Raw genomic sequence first — 20,847 nt, 5'->3', positions numbered from 1 at the left:
AGCTGGGATCATTTTAATATATCTCCCACTCCTGCACAGTCTTGGTATCACTTAAATCATGGTATGTTTATGATGAAGGAATCATCATCAATCATCAATTCTTCCACCCAGAACAAAATACCAGATCAATATATGACCTGCATAATGTGTAGGATCAGTTTCTACCTGTGATAAGCCCATGGTTGTCATGAAGGCCATGAAATCCTGTCCTGACAAGACAGCCTCAGCATGAATGTTGAAGTCCGCCAGGGCACCTACCCTAGAGATCTTCAACACCACCACTCGCGATCACCTCTGTCAGCAGTGGGGTGGGTCGTTCACCAACAGCATCCTAATCCTGTCTCTCAATCCTGACATTAGGTACACAGCCTCAAAAAAAGGATCCTGGATGGAGCATCATTAACCTATACTAGAAATCTACTTAGTGAGTTCTCTTGTAGTCTTTGAAAAATCAGCTACAAGCATATTAGCTGTTAAAGTAGCAAGAGCAGAATGTTCTTCTTTGGACCCTCTCTCTTCATTCTGTGTTGAAAATCCAGATGGATCATCCTTCTAAATGAGATCTGCTCTATGTTGCTATAAGCAGGTAGAGCAACTCCCAATTACTACCTTATAGAAACAACTCCAACATGATTCTGAAACAAATTTCCTATGGTCGTTTAAAGAACTGCCAAAAAAAGACATTAATGTTTAGAGATGAGAACCTCAGCCACAACTTCTGGGTTGTGGATGCATGTTTTTCCTTCATCCCTTCATCCCAGAGACTACAGAAAACTCCATTTGCAAATAGTTACCTTCCGCAGCCAGCTAGGGCAAGAGCTGCTGGCAACAGCACTGCTATCTCTAATGTCTTCCATCGCACTTATGCGATCCCCCATTCCGTGGTCAGCTTCCATGGTTCCTCGGAAACCTCTGCTGGGATCGGGGGTCTCAGATTCCCGCTCACTTTCCTCATCTTCTCCTCCTTCAGCTGTAGAACTCTGAGCCACTAGCAGGAAAAAGTAGAATATCAATAAATGCTCGTTCCCCATAATTTCCTGCTTTGGGAATGCAGATGTTGTCAGTTCTCAGGACTGATGTAAAAAGGAAGTAATTTCACATTTCACCACAGCTGAGTAAAAATTACAATTTCAGAAGAGAAATGGTTTTTTGCACTCTTTACACTCAGAGGTTAACCTAACTCCACCTTCAAAAGGTATGGAAAAGGATATAAATGCCCCCCTTCCTTCTCACATCAGAGTCCTGCATTTTAAACCACAGTAACAAATATTCAAAAACTCCAAGTTAACCAACAGAAGCAAAACACAAACTATTTATATGGCAACATATTACAGCTGGCAATTAGCATTTCCCCATATGTAGAAGGGTCTGACAGACTTAAATGAAAAAGCTTCTTTTGTTTAAAAAGAGAAAAGACATTTGGCTGGGAAAATTGCAGGAATGGCTGGCAGATGCCAAGATACAACCTAACTGAAATTAAGTGGCTTCATGAGAAGGCCTAGAAAGCACAAAAAGATGAAACAAATATGGTTATTTTAAGAGTCTACTCAGCATCAAAGAAGAGAGTTTTATACTTAGAGAGAATAGTGCTAATTTTGATTTCCCTTTACTCTTTAGTAGTTTGACAATTCCTTTTTGTAACTAAGGACTACTATAAGTTAACTTTTTTTTAATGAACGGCGTTATGGTGCTCCACATGAACCCACATAAAACTTAATCTGGAATGCATGCCAAGATACAGAGAGAAGAAGTTGGGCCTAGATTTGAACAGGCACAATCCCCAAGGCTTCCCCTACATCCAAGGTAATGTGGAGTAGGTGGAGGTCAGGAAAAGCCTGGGGTTCTTAATTTGAAGAGCCTTTAAAGAGACAAAAAGTTATTACTTACCAGTCCCAATGGACAGGCCACTGCTACTTGAACGGAGGATGGTTTTAGAATTTATCACTTTTTCTGCGGACAAAAAGGGTTTTTTTTTCAGTAATGGGTTTCAAAAGAAGCTGGGAAAGCTGACACATGCCAACATATTCCTTCGAAAAGGCTATGGCCACTCTTCCAAGTGACTTATATTTAAAGGAGACACATATCTATGGATAGGGTCCTGATCCCTTGGTTCTTTATACCTACCGACAATTATGATTGTGTGCCAGCCACGGCAAGACAGATCAGGAACATAATGCAGGGAGCCAAAAATCGGCCGAGGCCATGATGTACAAATATCAGAACTATGAGCTCTCTCTGCTGGAGTCAATGCTAAGCGACCATTGCCACCATTCCCCCAGGCAAAGATATGGTTATCTGAAGAAGAGAAGACATCTAATCAGTCTAAAGTCTGACAGTTCACACAGTAGTTCAGATTCCTTTTATCTGAATAACTAGATTTTGAAATTCTAATGATCAAGTCCACGCTCATTGTATGTGTGCTTTTGCCTATATAAACTGTCAGTAAAAGGAATTTCCCCATTGTCAGAGAAAGCCTTCTAGAATAATCTCCACTTTTATGCTGCCATCCTCCAAGAAGGCAGGAAAACATCTTTTGGAGCCTGCAAACTCAGGCCTACAAAAATACATTATGAACTCACTACTGGCCATACTCACCATCGGTAGCAGCTATAGTGAACTCATCACCACAGGAAACCCTGATAACCTGCTTTCCACCAAGGGGTCCTCCAAGAAGGTTAATACCCAGACGTTTCTTATAGTCTCCAACACCCAACTGTCCACACTTGTTGGAGCCAAAAGTAAGAAGACGGCCCCGTTCTGAAAACAAAAACAAGCACAGAATCATAGTGGATATCAAGACTACTATAATGCATTCTGCATAGGTCTCCCTTCAGAGTCAATTTGGAGACTCCAGCTAATGCAGAACACGAGCTTGATTAATGTCAGGAGCTAGGCAGAACATGCATATTATTCCCATTCTGCAGTCTACCCATCAGTTACCAGATTCAATTCAAGGTTTTGGCAATCATATATAAAGTCCTTCATGGGCTTGGCCTCTCATATATGTGAGATCGCCTCTCCCCTGTGCTCCACCACAGCAATTTCAATCATCTGAACAGGACCTTCCGCAGATTCCTGTATTCAAACTTAATGCTTCTTTTCACATTTCTGCAATCCATACCTATTGTTTATTGATCATGTTGATTTACACAGTGTAATCTGCCTTGAGTCTCAGTGAGAAAGTCAGGCTATAAATAACATAATAAAATATATAAACATTATTTTATATATATCTTATTATATATAATAAAAATAGAAATAATAAATATAACGATTATTTATATATTTATTAATATATAAATAATAAAGTGCTAATCTCTGCTGCAGAATCAATTGGTCCAGTGGAACATCAGTTTATGTCATGGTAACATAGTGAAAAAACTAACAATTATGTTGTAACTTCAGTTACATCACTAGTAGTCTTTTCAGCAAATCTTCCATTAACATAGGCCTGTGCCTGAAAAATTCTGAAGTTCCATTATTGTTGACTGCCCAGTAAGCGATACTGTATACATCATTCTTTATCCTTCAAAGAAACAGAAGCCATAAGCAGCAGCAGACATTATTGCCCCACCCTCTCATATGCCTCACTGCAAAGAATTTCAGTATTTAGAACTTATTTATTTACTTTATTTATACCCAGCCTTCCTCCCCAATGGGGACCCAAAGCGGCTCACATCATTTTCCTCTCCTCCATTTTATCCTCACAACAAGCTTATGAGATAGGCTCAGAGGATTTGACTGGCCCCGGGTAACCCATCAGAGCTTCTATAATAGAGTGGGGATTTGAACCTGGGCCTCCCTAGTTCAACACTCCAACCACTACACTACACTACGCTACCCTGGCTATCTAGATTCTATACAGTGTTAAAAACTAGATCCTTCAATCAACAATGTTTTATAGAACAGCAGAATAAAGATAATTTATTAAGGTAAGACTACTGATTTTAGTGAACCTGCCCTGCCAGGAACTCCATCCCTACAGAAACCGTCCCTCTCAACTGCTGTCTTCCACCAGGGGGTGAAGACTTTTTGGTTTGTTCTGGCATACCCCCAAAAACAGTTATTAGCCCTCCTCCCCATTCTTTGTGTTGTGTGTGTGTATGTTTATCAAAATGTTTTTAATACTATTTTAAAATGTTTTAAATTGCTTTAAAATGTTGTGTTTTAATTATTGCCACCTTGGGGGCCCTATTTTGGGTAGAAAGGAGGAATGGAAATGTTTTAAATAAATAAATAAAATAGTGTTCACTTATCCAGAAGTGGGACTTTATTGCAAGGTTGAATGCAGGTAGAGCAGATCTCACCATCTATAGCAGCTGTATGTGTCTTTCCTGGGGCAATGGTTCGAATCTTGTAGAAAGAGAGCTTCTTGGCCAGAGTGAAGGAGGTGGTGTAGGGGATTTCTTGGTAAGCCTAAAGGATGACAGAAATCAGTATGACAAATCTAATGCGAGGATTTAATACACTTTTAGTCAAGAAGACCCATCCATGCAGGGCTTAAGTAAGCCATACAGGTACTATATAAATCAGACCTTTCAACTCCTGCTTGGATCAAATTCTTGTTTACTTGTATAGCCTCCTAACAAACATGCAGTTATACCACATAACTGAAATAAACATTGCTCGATTTAGTAAATCACAATTGCTCCTCCATCTTTTCCCTTACTTGTTCCGACTTAAACAAAATGGACACATCTCAACTTCCTTGCAATTACCGTTTATTTATGCTTCATATTTATATCCTGCACATCTTCCAAGGATACCATACATTGACAGAGTTGTTCCACTCCCTGCCCCCCCTCTCCCCACGAGAACATCTCTTTCATTTTTAGTGTAATTCCAAAATGCCACTTACATCATGATTAATGATCCCTGAAGTGCATTGGTTCAGGCCCAGCTTGTTGAATTCATTCAAACCACAAGCCAAGACCTTGCCTGCCTGTGTGAGCAGAAAGGTTCCATCACTGCCACACTGGACAGAGACAATATTGGAGGTCTTTTGAATCTCCACCTATAAAAAGCAACAAATATCATAAAAGAGGCACACAAAACATCAAAACACCATCTGAATATTGTAAAGCAGTAAATCACAGATCGTATCTTCAGCTACAACACATCAGTTGCTGCAGGGAAATGGACTCAAGCACTTAACTCTACAAAAGAAAGGTACAGTTGTAAGGCATTGTAATTAACTGACTTTAGAATTATTTTCTTCCACTAGCTTAATTCTTTTAGCTATCTGAATCCTATCAAGTCTGTAGAAATAACTATTGATTTACAAAAACTTACTGATTTACGAAAGGAACAATGTGAATAAGCTAACAACAATTTTGCTGCCTATGAAAGGGAAAATGCTCTGGAACAGAGATACAGTGAGTCTGCTGAAAGCTTGCAAGTTATGACAATGGACCAATCAGTATTACCTTCTGAGGGATGGAATGATCATCTTCTGAATCCAGCCCAAGGCGTCCTGTATTTGGAAAGACACTATCAGAAATATCTTTGATTTCTCAAGCTAAAATGACATGATTATAAAGAAAGCCTGTGTGTATTTAAATTCCGTGCAGACTCCCCAATTCTGAGGAAACTGGGCCAATGTATTTCTTAAATATCTCTTTCCCATGTCTGAAGGAAAATAGTTTTGTCAGTTATTTCCAGAACAGACTCATCTTGAAATATTCAAGATGGCTTTTCTACACAGATAACAGGATTGTCCAATGTAGAATAGTTTAGAAAGCTACTTGGGTAAAAGTTTAGAGACTATGGTCTATACTACTGCATATAGCTACCAGTTGTTGTAAGTAGGATCCTTAACACATATTACTACTTATGTTTTGCTTCAGTTCTGTTCTCAAATTATTTGTTGGCTCCAAACCTCTACCATACAAATACTATTGCATTGTTTATTGGATATTCCAATCCTGTTGACTGTATTGTATTGAATAGTCCTATTGATTGTAATGACTTATTCTGTGCAATCCACTTGTGTCCTAGTGAGAAAGGTGGACTAACTTAAAATAAAATAATAAACCTACTAAAACCCCAGCTCCACAGAAAAATAATCCAGTCACGAGCAGCTAGTGTCTTTCAATAGTTTTGCTATACCTCTACATTACAGATACCCATTCTGAAACTTGAGAAGTTGGTATACTCATTTCGAAGTCTCTGATAATTTACTTTGCTCCATTCCCTCCAGCATTAGGGGCTGAAAAGAAAAGTAGTCACATACCATATTCCCCACAGCCCCATGTGTAGACCTCCCGGTTTCGGGTCAGAACAGCCACATGGTTATCTCCACAAGACACCTGCTCCACAGAATTGCTGAGAAAGAAGTTCAGCTGCTCAGGTTCCAGAACCTCAGAGCCAAAAGCCTTGCCAACACCTATACAGCCATAATAGTCTGAGCCAAAGGCAAAGACCTGACCTTCATCTGCAAAAAAGGAGGGACCAACTGAATTAGACACGAAACTGAACTGAAAGCCAAAGGCTGTCCAAGGTTACCAGCATCTTTAACATAGCAAAAGTATACTATAAATTAATCTAATCATTTCATAGTCTAAAATAGCCTGCTTATTTAGTCCAAATTAAATCAGCTACATGCTGGGACTTCTGGATTCCATATCTATGTAGCACATTTTTATCCTGATTCCTGTCACTTCTACAAGGAGCCCAGAGCAGCATTATAACTCCATATATTACTTGTGTATACAGAATATACAACTACACAATATACTTGTATATACAGTATGAAACTCAGTATATAGATTATAAGTCAGGAATTTGTCTCATTTTGCAACTGTTATTACTTTTCATGCTCTCTCTCTAGCAAAGGTTATTTTCTCTTTTAGTTAATGCAAGATTTCAGTTCTACCATAGTCTACATACTTTGCTGTATATTTTTCTCTCACCTGTGATGCACACAGTGAAGTCATCTCCACAAGACACTTGGCGAATGGCTTTGCCCTGCAGTTTTTCCACATGCTTAGGTTGCCTATATGAGGCTCTGTCTCCATGCCCCAGTTGGCCATGCAGCTTAGTGCCTCCTTGCATGTTCTGCAAAATACAGAAGTACAATGAAGAATACTGAAGGATGTATACCTAGAATTCCCACTATTAATAACTCTGATGAGAAGGAACCAAGAAATCCAACAATATGGGCTTTTGTTGAGGTTTAGAGAGGGCCACAAATGGTTGCAATGCACTTCCATTTACACACTTGCAGGTGAATATGGCCAGTGTGGTGTAGCAGTCAGAGTGTTGGACTAAGATTTGGGATTGAAGATTGCTAGGTGACTTTGGGCCAGTCAACTCTTTTTCTCTAAGCCTAACCTACCTCAAAGGTTGTTGTGAGGATAAAGTGCAGGAGAGGGTAACAATGTAAGCCACCTTGTATTCTCCACTTAGGAGAAAGGAGGGGGAGTATAAATGTGGGGAATAAATAATTAAATTTCTGGTACCCCATAGTATGTTGTTGCAAATGGCCCCCAGCCTTTGAGGTGGAGGATTTTCAAGAGGTGAGGGTTATAGCTGGTAGGATAGAACAAAAAAGTACTTATGAATACAGAGCATTTTGGACCCTATTCTTTAGTAGGAAAAGGCGGCACTCTCAGAATGAGTGTAAAATTGTTAGGATCACTTATATGCCAATAGGTTGCAAAAAGGTTGTGGGGGAGAGAATGCTTTGGCATGCCAAATGTTAATTTATCTTCCAAACCTAGAGATGGTACACCAGTCAACTGATCAGTTAAATTACTGGCTATCACTAAGTTACAGTCAAATATTCCATAACGCTAAGAATGCCTCTGAGCAAGTATCAATTTACCTTTTTATTTCATTATGGTTTCATTTGCTACCAGGGTAGGAAAAGAGGATGCTTGCCCCCATCTCTTCAGAAACCAGAAGGTAAACCTAGCAGCTTTGCAAAGCTTCTCTTACTGCCCACTTCTATAAATACGGCCATCTCTAATTGGACAGCTGTTTGCCTAGTGTAATTGCCTTTTTAAAAAAACCTTACTTTTAAAAGTAGCAATTATTACTTTGGCTTAGGAGAGTGCATTAAAAGAAATTCAGTATTACTTAGATTCAGGTATCTAGGATACCTATATATTCAGTATTCCCAATATTTCAATCAAAAAATACCTGTACAGTATTCGGATTCAAGTTTTATTTAAAATTCCAAATATACTCAGCTCCGATGTATTGTCGAAGGCTTTCACGGCTGGAGAACGATGGTTGTTGTGGGTTTTCCGGGCTGTATTGCCGTGGTCCTGCCAACATCTTTTCCACACTGTGACACTGAGAGATCTCTGTCTTTTGGTGCTACACCTCTGAAGATGCCAGCCACAGCTGCTGGCGAAACGTCAGGAACTACAATGCCAAGACCACGGCAATACAGCCCGGAAAACCCACAACAACCATACTCAGCTCCATTATTCCCTTTCTAGGGGGCTAGAAGGGCCATTTTTTAAAGCAAATTAGACCAAAATTGCAGGGAATCTAGTCCTACCTATCCACCTCCCTTGGATCCAAATCTACAGGCCCCTGAACAAGCTGCCTCCAGCCATTCTTCATTGTCTTCTACAGGGGAAAAATAACCAAGGCTTTCTCCTGGATAGAGGAAGCCTTAGCCAAACACACAACAGCAACCAATGACAAAAAACTCCCAATGCAAACAACCGACATCTAACCAGAGAATCCCAGCATCCAACCTAGTAAGCCAGTAATACCAAGGCAGCAACCAGACCTGGCAATGGCATATAGCAAGCAAGCAACGCTGACATGTACACAATAATTCTGCCTCCCTCTCTCCCTCCTCTGTTCCTTGGAAAGCCTGCAAATGAGGGAGGGGGACAAGCTGCGGGGATCTTTAAAATGAGATTCCCAGATATTCCTGATTGTATCTGGATCATTCAGGAATGTAAATACTAGTTTATCTAAATATACCCGAATATGCCTGATATACCTGAATAATATCGAATAGGTATTTTTCAGGTATATGTTCAGTATGCCAGAGCTGAATTACACACCCCTACTTTGGCTTTATTTTGTACAATAAGGTTACCATACATTTTTTTGTTTTGTTTTCTATCTTTTTTAGTTGTCATTTTCATAGCATTGTGTCAATCTACCATTGTCACAATACATACAACAGATTCACTGAATTTCCAGCTTTCCTTTTAAAGAAAGTAAGTCTCTAGGCCCTTCCACTGAAAAGGTATGCCCCTTTTCATTATATCTCTGCAAGGAAAGAGCATAGAGACTTATTTTTTTCATGACCACTGAGAATTCAGAGAATTTGCTGCATGTATTGTTACAATGGTAGGTTAGTAACACGCTATGAAAATAACTTTTAAAAAATTGCAAAAAAGCCATGCTTCTCCATGTGTTCATTTAAAAATCTTTTTAAAAAAATTCAGCCCTTATCTTGATATAACATTGTAAGCATGCACAAAAAATAAAAAGGGGGTGCTGTGACGTCACCTATGATGCTACTGATGATATCACTTGAAAATCCTGATTATTTAAGGCACGTGCAGAACAAAACTAACTCTATAAACTGTAAAAAGGCAAAGGGAAGGCAGACAAGAGGAAGAAACATAAACACACCAATTCCAATGCCTGAGGACTAGCTACTAAGAAATCAGGAATAAGATGAGTGTGTGGAAAAGCCCAAAAACAAATTGACAAGGCAAATCATTCCTTGAAACGGAATATATTAGATATGGTTTAAGTAAGACATGTCCTTCTGTCTGCATCCAACATCTCCATGCATCTAACAGCTTCCCTCTCCTCATTAACAAACTGGCAAAGGAGGGGTAGTCAAACACAGCAGTTCATTCCACCGCTCCATCTCAAGCTTCTCAAGTTATTTCTACTCATTTTACTTACCACCCACGTATAAAGCTCCTTCTCCACTGTCACCACTGCAAAGTGAGTGTTTCCTGCACAGACCTGTCGTGCGCTGCAGCCACTCTTGATGACATCTAGCTTTTGAGGCGTGGACTTTCCACCCCCCCATACATACACTTCACTAGTGCGTGAAGTCACCACTGCAATGGGAGCCTCATTCATGGTACTCGATCTACAAAACATAAGGGATTCGGAACAGTCAACATAAATTCCTTTCCAAGCCCTATACAGCAGATATGCTGGAAGAGAATTAAGAGTCCATATTCTACATAGAAACCTTGACAAATTTCACTATTGGGAAAAAACCCTCCAATTGTTCAAAGACTATAGGAATAACACAGGGAGTTCAGGAGCAGATGAGCAAATACTACAGAAAGTATCACCAATGTATTCAGATAAAAATCAGAATCTAATCCAATGATAAATATAAGGTTTTTGAATTTCTGTAACTGCGGACATGAACAACATGAATAACAAATAAGAGTACATAGTCTGGCAACCTTGTGAGGTTCTGCCAAGTAACTTCCAAAGAGTTCACTGCATGAGTCCAGGAACTGCATGAGTTAAAGCATTTTATCTGATAAACTACTAGTTCATTCCCTATTACAATCCTTGCCAGGAATGGCAGTTCTCTACAAGCGCATAATGTATAAGGATTCTAAGCCCAGCCCCGAGTTCCCACCCCTCTTTAGGAAGCCGTTAGCTAAGTTTAATAAATGAGCAGCAGAATGCGTGTGAGAAACTCCAAGGCCATGAGGCCCGGCTTCTCAGGCAAAAGAGAATCCGCAGGCTGAGAAAGAGATAACAGCAGGCTGTCACATTCCAGGCGGAGAACAGCTTCTAACATCAGAGTCATAAAGAATCAAAGAGGCCTTGCGGAGTATGACAGGAGACATCCTGACATTCAGGATATTACTATCTTCTAAATGTTAACTCTCTCCATTATTACGAATTCTCTTCCAACAACTGATTTTCATCTCAAAGGGAAAAGAAATCAAAACACCATGGCAGCATTTGTATCTACAGTGGACAACCGCATACTTTATTATAAGACCACACAGCTGTTGAATTAATATTCCAAAACAGACAAAATGCAATTTGAAGGGAAGACAATTCAGGCTTATAGTGAATGGTGGATTGGAGAACCTTACATTCTATTAAATATAATTATCATATACTATAACATCATATATCAAAAATGACATTAAACTTAACACTGTTTACTGTTACTCCCAACCAAGTGAGGGATAAAGTCTAGGGACTGATTTTCTTCAATGCCACTCAACATCTCTGTCCTACCCTCCGCCATTACCTTGGTCGTTTGTTTGGGCCATTAAGCAGTGCAACTTTTTCCTCCATCTCCCTGCCAGAAAAAAAGATATCCATTAAGGACAGCAACAATCTACTACTACTACTACTACAGTGCATCTTGCAGAACAGGAGAATGTGCTTTACCAATGCTACAAGCCATGTAAAGAAAACACTCCCACCAAACTGGTGCAGCATTATCAGTGGTGAAATATGACCAGACCTCTGTGCTGGTTCTCTCCTGCTGTGCTCCCTGAAATTCTGCTCCTGGGGATCAGTGAGAACAGTGCTGTGGGGCCCTGCAGTGGGAATTAGGAATCAGAAGAAATCTCATACAAGTGAAATTACATTAAGATCCAACCATGTTTTATATATCAAATATATTTGTTTATATTTTATATTAGCTGCCTTGAGGTTTTATACGGAAAAGAAAGGGGTGGATGGATATATTACAGACTACATTTAAAAACAGCATGCGATGAATGTGGTGATATTCCCCTTAACTTGTAGCAGGCATCCAAGAGCCTACTGAAAGGAATGTAACAGTATAAATACTTGTTTGATGGAAATGATAGATTCCCAGTGGATCTGCAGCAATACATTTGCCACAGATATGCATGGTGGTGGTGCCCTACTTTTCCTTTGCAATCCCATCCCCATCTTCCCCTACTTCCCCATCTTCACGCATCCCTTCCCCTACTTTTCCTTTGGGAAATAGTGTTGGGAAAATGAGTTGGGGAGAATACAGGAGAAGTGGAACACACATGATCATTCTCCTGCAAATGCTCTACCCACTTATCTTTGTACATTGAGAGCTAACACTAGGTTGGAATTCTATTTTCTGCCCAATGTGTAGTTCCAGCACAATCGTCCTTTTGTCAAGAGTTAGGTAGATTTTCATTTATATCATATAGCAAGTCATTTGGTTCTGTGAGTCTATGAAAGGTGTATATTCTCCCAGACAGAATTCTACTATTATAGCAGTGAGGGAAGGGTTTTTTGTAGCCCTTTGGTATTTGCACACATTAGCTTCCCAAAAAGGTGTTCTTAAGAAATCTTCACACATACCTATTATTAGAAAATAGCCTGCATTATTTTATTGTTTTGACTGCTCTAAAGTGCTTCACATCCAGTACTTTGCTGTAATCCTTACAATATCTCTGTAAAGTAAGTCAGTATTATTCCCATATGAAGGCTTTTTGTACTGCTATAGTGTAAGACAAAGGCTGAAATTCTGTGGTTAGATCTTTTAAATGTCCAGTACTCTTACAGAGCCCTCTTATTTCTTGTGAGAGCTGTGTTTTCCAGAAAAGTCCTCCAGGGAGTCTTTTATGAAAACTGTTGTTGCAATTATTATGTCCTCATTAAGAATGAGAAATAAACAAAGCTTAATTTAACATTTTAAAAAACTGGCATTTCAGACTCTCAAAGTTTAACGTAGCATACAGGGAAGAATACTAGACAAAGTCATTAAAGTACTCTTTATTTCAGTTTGGAGTTTCTGAGGATTTTACACTGAAGTTCTAGCAAAAAAACTGTTATTCAAAATATTCTGTATGAATGTACACATAATTGGAACATGACTGTACCAGTGTTTAGGAAATATGTGTTTAACAGCTATACAAAAGTGTTTAGTATTAGGATCTGATATTAAAATGCAAAATTACAGAACAAAAATGTGATTAAAATCTGCCTCAGTTATTGGCTAAGTAAATTTACTCTAAAAGAATGAAGGATAAACTTAGCCTATAACCACTTTATAAGCCTGTAAGTTGCTTTGGATTCTCATTGGGGAGAAAGAAGGGGTATAAATATAGCAAATAAATATAATATTCATGCTCAAGGCATACATGACTGTTTACCTCCTGCGTTTGCTGAGAAGGGGACTATCAAGCAGCTCATCAGCAGTAGGTCTCTTCTCAGGATCCTGAAAGAGGTGAGGAACAGGTCACTCCCTAAGGAAAGGGATCATTTTTTTTAAACAATGAAGTCTTTGGGCAGAACAACTAACCATAGTCTTGTGATCTCTTCCTATTTTCCCCCAAAGGTGAAGAATCAAAGTATTAAAGTAAAAAGTTAAAGCAAAATATTTAAATTGTAGATTCAACTCTCCAAAGTCAAAGGCACTGCTGCAGCTTCCGCGTTACCAGAGTTCCTAGGCAGCCAAGAATACTAAATAGAAGTATTCAGAGTTCAGAAGCACAGAATAGTGAGAAACTTAATTCCTCAATCTTGAAGCCTATATTAAGCCAATCTCCGCTTTACTCTAAAGATATGCATTACAGACACAAAAGCTGATGGAAGGCAGTTATCTCACCAACCTGATCAAGGCAGGAATGCACCATCTGAATGAGATCCAGAGAATAAACATTGGAATCAACCTCCATTGCTCGATTCCCTTGCACAATCTTCACACAGAGGTTCAATGGATTCTAAAAAGGAAATAATGAAATGGTCTGAATGGAGATGAAATAGCTGCCTGAAAAAGCAAATTGCTATACTCATCATGCTAAGTAGGCAAGCAGGACATCAGCAAGGGACTTCAGAAACAGACTAACAGGCACCAACATCCCTAAGGAGGTGATGCCCCATATATCTAGAACTCTCACTTAATACATTCTTAACACTGGGTTAGTCTCTCCTCACCAAGACACACACAGCAAGAGACAACACTAAGAGAGAAGAAACCTATGCAGCATCACAGTTGCAACTTACTGTAGCATCAAAAGTTCTCTTCAGTGTGAGGAGCTCAAAAGCGACACAGCCAACCGCCCAGATGTCAGATTTGAAGTTGTATTTTACGCCCTGGCAGAGCTCTGGAGACATGTAGTATGGCGTTCCTACCAACTACATGGCAACAAAAATATTAGATATTCTACCCTGCTCCTTATCATCATATCATCAGACATAATTCACATTACATAATCTACATGTTGCTTAGATTATAAAATTGTGTGGGTTTTACCATCCTGATAACAACTGCAAAATGGCTGGCAAATTGCCTTTCAGTTATCAAATTTGTGCAACCAACTGGAGATCCATTGTGAAAAATATTAAAACAAAAATAAAAGGTTGAACGCATGAAAAAGGAAACAGAATGAAGGATAAATAATGAAGCTAATTTTTTTAAAAAAACAGCAAGGAGGGCAAATAGTACAAGAGCAGAATTTAAGTCTAGTGGCACTTTAGAAACCAACAAGCTCTCTTCTTCAGATACCCTGACTCTTGAAAGGTTATACCCTGAAAGTCTTGTTGGCCTCTAAAGTGCTGTTCTTCTGCAGATCAACACAGCTACCTCCCAGAAACTATCTTCATGGAAGGCATCAGATAGTACAAGATACGCAGAGATAGGTAGGGATTTGCAAATGCTACTGCTGGAGAAATATTACAAAGCATTTGAAGGTTTGACCCATATAAACTTTTAGATACATTATGTATTACTAGGATCAATTTCAGTTATTTCATGTAAGGCATGACCTAGAAAGAACATTGTTTCATAGAAACAATGAAATGGGACACATCTTGCTCTAAACTAGATGGCACAAACTGCATAATTCTCTTCTAGGATAAATTACTTCGGGGATTGCTTCACAGATCCCCCCCCCATTTTTCTTTTTCTAAAAGTACACCTAAAACATTATGAGTAGATATGACAAACTAGTATTACACCAAAATAGCAAGGAGTCCAGTAGCACCTTTAAGACTAACCAACTGTATTGTAGCATAAGCTTTCGAGAGCCACAGCTCTCTTCTCTATTTCCTTGCTTTATCACTTTGCTTTTGTATATGCTAAAGGTGTGTATGGGGGGGACGACTCTTTTAATAGTGCTGCATTTGATGTTTTTGAACAATTTCTATAAAGATAATCTCAATTTAACTAACCAGTTATAATTTTAGAAATAAAATACAATAAATACAATAAAATAAAATACCAAGAAAAATCTGCTGAGCAGATTATGAAGATTTATTTTCTAATGACACATTTTGAGTAATAAAATAGTTTATAAATATTGATTAGAAACCAAAAGGAAAGTAGGAAAAGATAAAAGCATAACAGAGTGTCCATGACTTCCAAATCTTGGCAACACATATAAAATCCCGAAAGGGAAAGGAAAAAAAAATATTTCAAACTCTGAGAGAGCAGATACTTACTGTCTCAGCCATGGAATACTCAGAGTTCAACTTTTTCGCCAAACCGTAATCACCCAGTTTTATGAGGTTTGCTTTAGTGAGGAAGATATTCAACGTCTTTATATCTCTATTGAAGAAAAAAAAGGAAAGAATTAAAAAACTTGATGCAATTCCTTAGTTCACCATGCTTAGGACTTGTGTGCCAACATTTCATCATTTATTATTTTTACTCTTACAGGCTTAATTAAATTCCTCTCCATGTTTAAAGTCCCAGATTTTTACTGCAATAACCAGTAACTAAGTACTACATCATGCAAATACAAACAAAAATAAAAGTCATGCTTCTACATATGTAATTTTATATCAATTAATGGTTTTACTTTTCAGGAGGTTTTTTCCCTGAAAGAAACATGCCAATCCAGATTCTGGTTCAATCCCTGCTATTTACAGTTGAAAAGTGCTGGTTCTCTGTTTAAGATCCTGGGAAACTGCTGCCAAAGTAGACAATATTGAGTTAGATGGACCAATGGTATGACTCCATATAAGGCAGCTTACTACACTCCTCTAGAGAAAGGATTTTCTGAACACTTACTATCCAAGATTTTTTTTTAACTTGGACCATGTGTAAATAAACCATATGCTATCTCACTGAGCGCAGTGCTAGTAGTAGGCAGACTGAATAACTGCACTGTGCTCCTCTGCTTGGGGACTATCATATATCACCTGCATTAGGAAATACAATTTGTGGAGCAAATCATATGCATCATCTACTCTACTGTGGCTTTTTAACAAGTAATTGTTTTTGTAAATTGAAAAGGTAAGTACAATCCTAAAATGAGCTACACCCTTCTAAGCTCACTGACGTCAACAGTTTTAAAAGAATGTAAGTTTAGGAGTGCAATGCAAGTGTGCTTCAGCACACAAATAAGGTAACAAAAGATCCGCTCCCTGACCACTGAAATCCAGTTTCAGCCTACTTGGTTTCACAGCAGTTAGAAGATATGGCTGATATTTTTTCAAAATGTCTTCTGCAGCCATAAAGAACAAAATAATGCATTTCTAACTGAAATCCATGATTAGTATAGCCCTTAGAAATAAAGATTTAAATCACTTTTGTACAGTAGCTTCTTTAACAGTATGAAATGGCAGCAGTGGTTTAAAAAACTAGGAGCCCCCAGGGCACAAGTATATCTGAGGTCTGAGCATCTGGTTGCCAATAATGTACTTTCTGTGTGTCATATAACTGAAACAGGATTTTAGTCTACAAATTTACAAATAAAGACACTTTCAAAGGAACAGGCTAAAATGTGCAGAACGTACACAACGTCAGTAAATCAGAGAGCTAAGTACAAACAATATGCCTTTGGTATTAGGTTATTCATGCTATTTTCTTATTATAAAGAAGCTAAATATAGACTAAATGGTATACAAACATTAGGTTAACCTTCATACACAGGGAAAATGAGTCCTGTGTCAATTGTTTTGTTTCTTTAAGCCTGGTATTGAAGTACTACTGTTAAAAAGACAAAAACAAACAAAACAACCTCTTTATGAAGATAAACTGTAAACTGTATTATAATTAGGGCTGTGAAATTCTGCTTTACACTTGGCCAGTCATAGAAAGGGGCATTTTCAGAGTGCTAAAGAATGAAACATAGCTAAGGTAATGTACTAAGAATTATTTCACAGGTGGTTGTTGTTATTCTATAGGTCAATCTTTCTCAGCATCATAAGGTCTTGATACATATAGTATCATGGGAAATTGACATCCTTCATACAGAAACATTGCCACCAGATAATTTTCTTTCCTTCCTGCTATGCCATTGTTCATCTGCTTTTACATTTCTGGTAAGTATATTATATAGAAAACCAGGATTTCATTTGCATCTACATTTTCTCAGTAAATGAAATTTGGCCCATTGACAAGACTGAGCAATGCTGCAGCCATGTACTGAGCTTCCCATCTGTTGTAACTGCAAACAGTGAATAAGTAACTCAAGTAATGGCCTTTAACAGTGGGGTAAACTGAAGAAAACGACAGCCCATCAAAGAACACAACCAAAATTCCTGTTTCTTCTTGCTTTTGCCTAGGTAAATAAATACTGCATCATAAGGAGAAATGAGGATTTCAAGTAGGTTTTACTTTCAGAAACAAGGTCACTGTTAGCTCAAGCTTCATTAAACACCTCTACCTGTGAAGTATTCCTTCTCTGTGGATGCAGCTCACTGCTGATGCAATCTGAAATAGGTACCACACCACCATCTGCAAAGAAAGAACATTCACATATGAGCAAAACATAACATGCATCTTTCCTAGAAAAATGAAGAGAATGTAGGGACTTTGTTCCCTTAGGAACATCTCAGTGTTAAGATCCTTTTCCAAGAATAATCTTTTCCAAAGAATTTGCTCATGAGAATTGCAAAAAAAAAAAAAAGAAGTAGCTTAATATTAAACATAATTAGAAGTAACAGCTGATGGCTTTCCAGAATTTTACAGATCTGAATTTGATGAGTTAATCACAATTCACTCATAGAAATCAGTAACCAGAAAGACCTAAGTTTTATAACTGAAATCATTTCTATAGAATACTGAATAAGCAACACCTTTCTTTCAGATTAGATCTTTGTCCATCACTGGTAACCTCCAGTTTAGATAACTCTAATGACTTTTATGCAGGGCTGCCCTTAAATAAGGCTTGGGTGATTCCATTGGAGCAGAACATGGCTGTAGGTTTGCTGTCTGGAGTCCGAAGGACAGATCACATAAGTTCGGTTTTGACACAATTATACTGTTTGCCTATTAGATTCTGGGTCCAATTCAAGGTTCCAGTTCTCATATTAAAGCGCTAAATAATCTGGTCCTGCATACATATGGAAGTGCGTTTCTATACTTGCTTCTGAAGCAGCTTTGTTTGGTATTCTTTTATTTGTTGTAGTTGGATCTGAGAGGGTACAGAGCAGGTCCTACACTGGAAAACTCCTTTACTTCCTGATTATACAGTTCCAACCACCAAATGAAAACCTCTTCATTCACAGAGGCTTTTGCTGGAAACTGACGACACTTGTTTTATTCTTCTGTCTTTAGCCTTTTCAGAATGATTGCTTTTAAAAGTGTCAAGTTGCCAAATTACTGTGAAAGTGACAAATTAACAAACAACACATGCATTTGCCTGCTTACTAGTTTTTAAGATCAGATTGAAGGGCGCAGGCGTTTTTGATACTTTTTAATAAAAAGTGAAGGAGACAGGTTAGGGTTCTAACAAAAATTACCAAATTCTGCACTACAGCTAATAGTTCTTATTTATTGTGTAAAGCCTAAATCCAGTAGCACCTTAAAAACCAACAAGATTTTCAGGGTGTAAACTTTAGAGAGTCAAGCTCCCAGGGAGCCACTCTCTTGAAAAGCTTCTATCTTGCTTTTCTACTGCAGACCAAGTAACACAGCTACCCAGATGAAACTATCATATTTGCTGTGTGAGCATAGTCAGGCAGATTCACAAATCCCTTGGTAACAAAGACACAAGCATCAAAATGTAGTATCCTGAAAATTAATGAGTTAACTTGTTGCATGATTATGTCAAAAATACTGAAAGATTTATTTCACATTCACAGTACACTGTTAAACAGGATTACACCTTTCTTAGTCTACTGAAGTTAATGCTTAGTTACATACCTCCAATTCCATTGAGAAAGGTGTAACTCTGTTTAGAAACAATCTGAAGGTCAAGGAAAAAATAAAAAACTGAAAGGGCATACAGACTAGAAGATCCCAGTACAAACTAGTATCATGGAAATCCCCTCTACCATTCATGTTACCTCTTCCTCAAACAACTTGTCTTTCTGCCGCAGGATCTTATCATACAGGTTTCCTCCTGTAATTGAGAGAAATTCCTGATTATTGAGTGTAAGTATCAGTATGTGCAATATAGCACTGCAAATCCAATCACAGCAATGCCCAACTGTTCAAGCAACATGTTAGGCGTTATGAAAATTTCTTTAACAAGTACTCTGCTGTAATTTTATTTTCCATGACAGCCGTTACCCTCTATTAATCAGGACACCAAATTGTGATCTATGAAGAAATATGAGTTTTATTAATAATAAAGCTTAGATGCTATGCCTCGTTAGAACAAAAGCATAAAGTCCAGCCACAGCAGAGAATCTTATATACTTTCAAAGCTAATTGTTTACAGAATAAAAAATAAAATTATTATACAAAACTAGATAGAAACAATTCTTCAGAATCAAATTCTTCGGGAAACATGGCATCAAAACAGGCCTGATTGACAAGACAGTAAACTCTCTCTGTAATATAAACATTATAAATAAAACTCATATTTCTTCACTGATCAGTTTTGGTGTTTTGATTAATGGAGGGTAATGGCTGTTAATGGAAAATAAAATTAAAGCAGAGTACTTTAAAAAAAAATTCCAGAACATTAGGCAAAGACAATCAGCTCATTTTCCAGCAAATGAATATTTGCAGAACAAACAGAGAATTCATATAATGCTGTCTCTACTTTATTTACTCTGCAAATATTCTTATTTGCATTTGACACTGCCCAATTTTCATTCTGTCTCTCTCTTAGTAATTTCTGTTTCCCACCAAGTATGTTTTAGATTACTCATCCATGAACCATAAATGGCAGTCCTCCAAGATTAATCTGGTTTATGTTTCTAGATCTGCCACCACAGCTATAAACATGAGACAGCCTCTCTGTGTTTCATCTTTTTCACAGATCCCAAGATGGAACACATGCTTGCTGTTTGTTTGAGAAAGTGCTCACCATTACAGTATTCCAGCTCAATCAGCAGTGTAGTGTTATCCATGAAATGATTGTAATAGGCAATGATATTGTCATGCTGCAACAGAGCAAGAATTACAATCTCATTCAAAGCATCACGCCGCTCTTTTTCTGAGAGTCTGGTCAGATCCACTTCCTTCCACACTACGAGTGAGTCATCCTGGAATACAAGAAACCTTGTTAGTTAAATGTATCTTTACACAGCTCTGTAAGGCTGGATTTCTTACAAGAAATTTCTGTAAAATTCTCTTGAGATTGGGCAAAATATTTATATAGAATTCAGATGGAGTTTTCCTCTTTCTGATGCCAAGAATCACAATCTGTAACTGGCATCCTCTTCCTTTGAGTTATCACCAAATGGTATAAGCTTTTCAGGGAAAAGAACATGGAGTTATTTCATATACAACTCTACCTAGACATAGCTTTATATGCTATAACAACAGGAGATTTTACTCATGGGAGCTGCTAGATATTATAGAGGAAATGAAAGCGGCAAAGAAACGTTACTTCTCAGCAACCATTGCGTCGGCTAGTTCACGACCCACCCAATTGTTCAGGGTATCCAGACACCTTCTAACCCTTAAATCTGAACCTTTACAGACCCTAGAACAGATAATTAGCTGTGATGCCTTATCTTTTTTGCTGATAAAATAGCATGAATACACTCTGATCTAGATGCTAGCAGCAATAC

At 38.1% G+C, this 20,847-nt stretch overlaps 1 protein-coding gene across 2 annotated transcripts in view; it reads right to left on the bottom strand.

Annotated features, from left to right (window-relative positions):
- NEK9 (NIMA related kinase 9) overlaps nucleotides 1-20,847 on the bottom strand; it is a 30,877-nt gene that overhangs the window by 5,348 nt on the left and 4,682 nt on the right. For both annotated transcript variants that reach the window (XM_054970625.1, XM_054970626.1), the window contains exons 2-19: nucleotides 20,139-20,316; nucleotides 19,168-19,223; nucleotides 17,544-17,614; nucleotides 15,373-15,478; nucleotides 13,936-14,067; nucleotides 13,542-13,652; nucleotides 13,083-13,147; nucleotides 11,225-11,275; nucleotides 9,892-10,084; nucleotides 6,912-7,056; nucleotides 6,233-6,433; nucleotides 5,427-5,473; nucleotides 4,859-5,014; nucleotides 4,308-4,416; nucleotides 2,596-2,757; nucleotides 2,125-2,295; nucleotides 1,888-1,950; nucleotides 795-988 (exon numbers count right to left, since the gene is read on the bottom strand). In XM_054970625.1, the coding sequence (XP_054826600.1) occupies nucleotides 795-988; nucleotides 1,888-1,950; nucleotides 2,125-2,295; nucleotides 2,596-2,757; nucleotides 4,308-4,416; nucleotides 4,859-5,014; nucleotides 5,427-5,473; nucleotides 6,233-6,433; nucleotides 6,912-7,056; nucleotides 9,892-10,084; nucleotides 11,225-11,275; nucleotides 13,083-13,147; nucleotides 13,542-13,652; nucleotides 13,936-14,067; nucleotides 15,373-15,478; nucleotides 17,544-17,614; nucleotides 19,168-19,223; nucleotides 20,139-20,316 (2,211 nt within the window). The remainder of the gene's footprint in view (nucleotides 1-794; nucleotides 989-1,887; nucleotides 1,951-2,124; nucleotides 2,296-2,595; nucleotides 2,758-4,307; nucleotides 4,417-4,858; nucleotides 5,015-5,426; nucleotides 5,474-6,232; nucleotides 6,434-6,911; nucleotides 7,057-9,891; nucleotides 10,085-11,224; nucleotides 11,276-13,082; nucleotides 13,148-13,541; nucleotides 13,653-13,935; nucleotides 14,068-15,372; nucleotides 15,479-17,543; nucleotides 17,615-19,167; nucleotides 19,224-20,138; nucleotides 20,317-20,847) is intronic.

The sequence above is a fragment of the Eublepharis macularius genome, chromosome 2 (assembly GCF_028583425.1).
Source record: "Eublepharis macularius isolate TG4126 chromosome 2, MPM_Emac_v1.0, whole genome shotgun sequence".
Taxonomy (NCBI): domain Eukaryota; kingdom Metazoa; phylum Chordata; class Lepidosauria; order Squamata; family Eublepharidae; genus Eublepharis; species Eublepharis macularius.
The sequence above is the reverse complement of the archived record's forward strand: the minus strand, read 5'-3'. Positions and strand labels throughout refer to the sequence as shown.